This window comes from Eublepharis macularius, chromosome 8 (genome assembly GCF_028583425.1).
Source record: "Eublepharis macularius isolate TG4126 chromosome 8, MPM_Emac_v1.0, whole genome shotgun sequence".
NCBI classification, from domain to species: Eukaryota; Metazoa; Chordata; class Lepidosauria; order Squamata; family Eublepharidae; genus Eublepharis; species Eublepharis macularius.
The window spans coordinates 11,908,251-11,914,250 of NC_072797.1; the positions used below are offsets into that span (position 1 = coordinate 11,908,251).

Genomic DNA, 6,000 nt, shown 5'->3' on the forward strand with positions numbered 1-6,000 from the left:
ATGTCCAGAAACCATCTTGCTCAACTTATGGAACGATAATGGTGTTTCAAAACTGAGAAAAGAACTTGTCTCTTTATTGTGGTCAGCAGCTAAGACTTGCATTCGCTCCAAATTGGAAGACAGACAAGACACCCACACACTGTCAAACAGGGGTTGCTGAAGGTTTGGGACCTGTTGATAATGGAGAAAATAACTGATCAGAGAGCACCTATGAATAATCCTAATTGTCAATCTTCGTATACAGAAAAATGGTCCCCGTTTTTTGAATTTGTAACCAACTATGCTACAACTGACAACTCTATGCCAAAAAAAAGGATTTTCTTTTATATTAATTGTATATGGTACACATATCAGGTTGTTTTGCTCAATATCTTAAACATTTATTTATTTACTTTGGATTTCTCTTCCACCCTCTCCACGAAGGGCTCACGGCGGATTACAACAGTTTAACGTGGTTATAATATTGTTATAAATGTTGTTATATAAATCACTCGTTTGGTGTTAAATGTTTACATTTTGTTAATGTTGGGGGAAAAAATAGAAAATAAAAATGAAGAGTTATTAAAGGCCATCTTTCTCTGTATGTCTGTTTTCAGCAAAACACCCAAGTTTTCCCACCAAAATACATTGGAAAACTAAATTCATGGCAAGTCCTTTTTATTCCAGCAGAACCCACACACATTGTCGGGGGGGGGAGCATTTTGTATTGCTGCGAACTCCCCACTTCTAAGATTTTAGTCCAATTCAGTGTTTACTCAGAAGCGAGTCCCAGTGTTTTCAGTGAGACTCTCTCTGCAATAAGCAAGAGCTGTGTGGAATGGATCTCAAGAGAAGCAGTATATGTTTTCTAAAGAAATACAAATAAAAGATTGCGCACTAGGGCCACTTCTATAGTGCTGCAAAATGTCCTTTCTCCCTTCCTTTTTTTAAAAAAAATTCTCAACATCCAGCCTAATAAGAGCAGTTCGGAAGAGCTCCCAAGGTTGCTCGCTGTTTTGTGGTATTTTGGTCAAGCCAAATAAAAATGTATTACATGACTGCTGTTTGGGGAGTTTTTCAGTGGACTAACACTGGACTAAAACCTGTATCATTTTTATCACAAAGATATGATTTTAAGATATACAATCAGCGAAAGCAAGTTTGGCTTATTTCTTAAGAAACGTGCTTTAAGCAATAGTTGTTTCTCTGGTAATGCATAATACGAGTTCTTCCCCCCCCCGCCCCAGGCCAAAAAAATTATAAATACTTGTTAACAGGACAGTCTTTGCTCCAAGATCACCAACCAAGGAATTAAGGGGAAAAAAAGGAAATAGCACAGATCCAGGTTTAATAAACAGGAATGGCTTTTCATTGGGGGGGGGCAAAAGCTGGGACAGTGGGGTGGGGGCAATCTCTGAATATGGAACGGAGCCATGAATTTTGAGATTCCTCACGCCCTAGCCATACTTAGTGAAGCATTTCTGCAGTCCCCCCCCCCACACACACACACCTGCCACACGAAAGCATCCAAGAACATCAGATCTTTCCGGGATGCGGAGAGAACACATTTACTCACACACCCATAGAAGTGGTACATCCGCCATGAAGACGCAGTTCAGTACAGGATGAGATCCAAGAACTCTTAACAGCTGAAATGTCTTGAGACGCATTTCTACGCCCCCCCTCTCTCTGGCAGTACTCCCCCCACCTACAAAGATTAAGCTGCTCTCCCATGCTAGCTACAAAAGCAGAAATTTGGTGTTTCTCTGTGGCCCTCATCCTCAAATTTGATGTTTCTCCGTGGCCCCCCGGCCTCAAAGCATCCTGATTGCTGCAAAATAGTTGAGCATCGAAAACTCACAACACGAAGTTTGCCTTGTAAGAGGATATTGACTTCCTACAGTACTCCTGACTAGCATGATCAGCCATATGGCAGAATGCTGGACTAACCGCAAACCAAGTTCCATTATTCCCTGTCGCTCACTTAATTCATGCTGGAGTGGGGTCCCCCCTCCCCAGAAATATCCCAACAGCTCCCAACAGCTTGTTCACTCTCTACCCCCCATCCATATATAAATCAGGAATTCAAATGTCATCTACTTTCATTCTCTGAAGCTGCTGATGTGCATAAGCACATTTCCTGGACCTTGACTAATGTTCTTTGCCATCCATTTGCCTCCCCCCAACTAGTTTTTAAAATTATTATTAGTTCCTACCAGATAGTTTCAGGTGCATAGCTGGGTTGGTCTGCAGTAGAAGAGCAAGATGCATATCCAGAAGCACCTAAAAGACCGACCCTGGACCCGAATCTTATTTCTGACAGTGGCTGTGAGTAGTAGCCAGGAACATGCATCCATGCAGTAGAAGGGCAAGATGCGGGTCCAGCAGCATCTTCCAGACAAACACTAGACCTGAATCTTACTTCCTACAGTACCCCTGAGTATTAGCCAGGAACATGCATCCATGCAGTGAAAGAGCAAGATTCCAGTGCAGAAGCACCTTCCAGACAAACACTAGACCTGAATCTTACTTCCTACAGTACCCCTGAGTAGTAGCCAGGAATGTGCACCCATACAGTAGAAGAGCAAGACTTGGGTCCAGTAGCAGCGCCTTAAAAGACCAACCCTGGATCCCAATCTTATTTCCTACACTGTCCCCGAGTAGCAGCCAGGAATGTGCACCCATACAGTAGAAGAGCAAGACTTGGGTCCAGTAGCAGCGCCTTAAAAGACCAACCCTGGATCCCAATCTTATTTCCTACACTGTCCCCGAGTAGCAGCCAGGAATGTGCACCCATACAGTAGAAGAGCAAGACTTGGGTCCAGTAGCAGCACCTTAAAAGACCAACCCTGGATCCCAATCTTATTTCCTACACTGTCCCCGAGTAGCAGCCAGGAATGTGCACCCATACAGTAGAAGAGCAAGACTTGGGTCCAGTAGCAGCGCCTTAAAAGACCAACCCTGGATCCCAATCTTATTTCCTACACTGTCCCCGAGTAGCAGCCAGGAATGTGCACCCATACAGTAGAAGAGCAAGACTTGGGTCCAGTAGCAGCGCCTTAAAAGACCAACCCTGGATCCCAATCTTATTTCCTACACTGTCCCCGAGTAGCAGCCAGGAATGTGCACCCATACAGTAGAAGAGCAAGACTTGGGTCCAGTAGCAGCGCCTTAAAAGACCAACCCTGGATCCCAATCTTATTTCCTACACTGTCCCCGAGTAGCAGCCAGGAATGTGCACCCATACAGTAGAAGAGCAAGACTTGGGTCCAGTAGCAGCGCCTTAAAAGACCAACCCTGGATCCCAATCTTATTTCCTACACTGTCCCCGAGTAGCAGCCAGGAATGTGCACCCATACAGTAGAAGAGCAAGACTTGGGTCCAGTAGCAGCGCCTTAAAAGACCAACCCTGGATCCCAATCTTATTTCCTACACTGTCCCCGAGTAGCAGCCAGGAATGTGCACCCATACAGTAGAAGAGCAAGACTTGGGTCCAGTAGCAGCGCCTTAAAAGACCAACCCTGGATCCCAATCTTATTTCCTACACTGTCCCCGAGTAGCAGCCAGGAATGTGCACCCATACAGTAGAAGAGCAAGACTTGGGTCCAGTAGCAGCACCTTAAAAGACCAACCCTGGATCCCAATCTTATTTCCTACACTGTCCCCGAGTAGCAGCCAGGAATGTGCACCCATACAGTAGAAGAGCAAGACTTGGGTCCAGTAGCAGCGCCTTAAAAGACCAACCCTGGATCCCAATCTTATTTCCTACACTGTCCCCGAGTAGCAGCCAGGAATGTGCACCCATACAGTAGAAGAGCAAGACTTGGGTCCAGTAGCAGCACCTTAAAAGACCAACCCTGGATCCCAATCTTATTTCCTACACTGTCCCCGAGTAGCAGCCAGGAATGTGCACCCATACAGTAGAAGAGCAAGACTTGGGTCCAGTAGCAGCACCTTAAAAGACCAACCCTGGATCCCAATCTTATTTCCTACACTGTCCCCGAGTAGCAGCCAGGAATGTGCACCCATACAGTAGAAGAGCAAGACTTGGGTCCAGTAGCAGCGCCTTAAAAGACCAACCCTGGATCCCAATCTTATTTCCTACACTGTCCCCGAGTAGCAGCCAGGAATGTGCACCCATACAGTAGAAGAGCAAGACTCCAGTCCGGCAGCACCTTAAAGACCAGCAAGATTTGCAGGGTATGAGCTTTCGAGAGCCAAAGCTCCTTTCTTCGCAATCATGCCACAGGACGCAAGTCTTGCTTGTTTCCTACAGTGGCCCAGAGTAGCAGCCAGGAAGGTGCGTCCGTGCTCGGGTCAACGCAAGCTACGTTGGCAGGGCTACAAGTTTCGCTTCCGAGGAAAGGAAGCTGGGCTTTCGTGCCTGGACGGATGGCTCGATGCACGGCTGCCTCCCCAGCCCTGCCCAGCCCGGCCGGCCGTCCCGCTCACCTCTTGAGATAGTTCCTCCCGTACAAGATCTGCTGCAGCAGCGTGACGACCGCGAAAGCGCAGATGAAAATGAAGAGCAAACTTCGGTTGCCCAGCAGATCCCGGCTGGACGTCGGGTCCGAGTAGCCCATGCTGGCGGCGGCCGGGGAAAGCGGCGGGCGAGCGGCGGCGAGGAGCGCGCAGGGTGCCTTCAAGCGCCGGCCCGGCCGCTCGTTGCCCCTCCGTCGGGAGCGCCGCCAAGGCCCCGCAGGCAGCCGCCGGCCGGCCTCGCAAGGGCGCAGCGGCCCCGCATGGCCGAGCGCCGGCCGATCCGCGCGCAAAGTTGCCCGCAGGCCCCCGCCGCGCCTTCATTCAGTCACTCATTCATTCGCGCCGAGCGCCGCGGCGCCTCTCCACGAGGGCGGGGAGGATCCGGCGCGGCCGGGGAGCCACCCCCCGGGATCGGCTCCAGGGACCCGCGCCCTCGGGCCAGGAGAGCGCGGCGAGCAGCGCCGGCCCAGCGGTTGGCCGCCGCCTCGTCCGAGGAGGGCTTTTCTCCCCTGCGCAAAAGGCTCCGGCGTGGAGGAGACGGGACTGCGGGGGGCGGTCGGGGCGGACCTCGGCGGCTGCCGGGGCCGGAGGAGGCGGGGAGGAGAGGGGCCGGGGCTGGGCGGGGGGTGGGGGAGGATGAATCATCGCCGCCTCTAGGATCGGGGGGGGGTCGAGGTTTCTTCCCCCCCCCCTTCTCTCCAGGGAAGCTCCCGCAAGGTCATTGCGCGCCTCTTCAAGGACAACAGCCTGCGGACCAATGCGGAGAAACGGCTGCTGGTTGCAGCTGCAGGAGGACGGGGGGGAGGGGGGTCCGATGGACTCTCCCCCCCCCCCATAGCCTTGCAAGAAACGATTCATTGCAACGGAAAGGCCAATCTGCTCGCTGTTTCCCTGCCCGTGCGCAGAGCCCCTCTGTAGCCAGCCCAAGCGGGGGGGGGGGCGCACCTCGGCTGTGCAAAGGAAGGACCCCCCCCCCCGGCCCCATTGAACTCCAAGGCGGCCGAGCCTTGCGGGTGGAGGGGGAAAGAAAACTTTCCTAGTCAAGAGGAGTTAGCCTGTAGTTGCAAAGTAGTCAAGAGCCCAGTAGCACCTTTAAGACTAACCAACCTTATTGTAGCATAAGCTTTCGAGAATCACAGCTCTCTTCATCAAAGATGCTCCATGCATCTGACGAAGAGAGCTGTGGTTCTCAAAAGCTTATGCAACAATAAAGTTGGTTAGTCTTAAAAGGTGCTACTGGACTCTTGACTATTTTCCTAGTTAAGATACTCCAATTGCTAAAGTGCATAGAAAGTGATTTAATCAATGTGTGAAAGCTGGCTTCTTGTTCACTAGTGAAAAGGCTTAGGGCTGTAATCCTGTTAACAAAGATGAGACTTAATTCTGAGTAGAACTGCCTAGGAATGGTCCCTGGGACAACTGGAGTGGAAGCTGACAGGCCTTCCACAATCACAAGCGCTTCCCCCCCCCCCCCCGCATAGCACTTGCCATATACACACTTCCCAAGTGACCCCGCAAAGATTGATGATGGGTTCAGGG

General features: G+C 50.7%; 1 protein-coding gene across 2 annotated transcripts in view; it reads right to left on the reverse strand.

Annotated features, from left to right (window-relative positions):
- The window catches only part of ST8SIA5 (ST8 alpha-N-acetyl-neuraminide alpha-2,8-sialyltransferase 5), a 68,915-nt gene extending 63,958 nt beyond the window's left edge, over positions 1 to 4,957 (reverse strand). For both annotated transcript variants that reach the window (XM_054986739.1, XM_054986738.1), the window contains exon 1: positions 4,432 to 4,957. In XM_054986739.1, the coding sequence (XP_054842714.1) occupies positions 4,432 to 4,562 (131 nt within the window). In that variant the 5' untranslated portion in view covers positions 4,563 to 4,957. The remainder of the gene's footprint in view (positions 1 to 4,431) is intronic.
- Between the last annotated feature and the right edge of the window lie 1,043 nt (positions 4,958 to 6,000).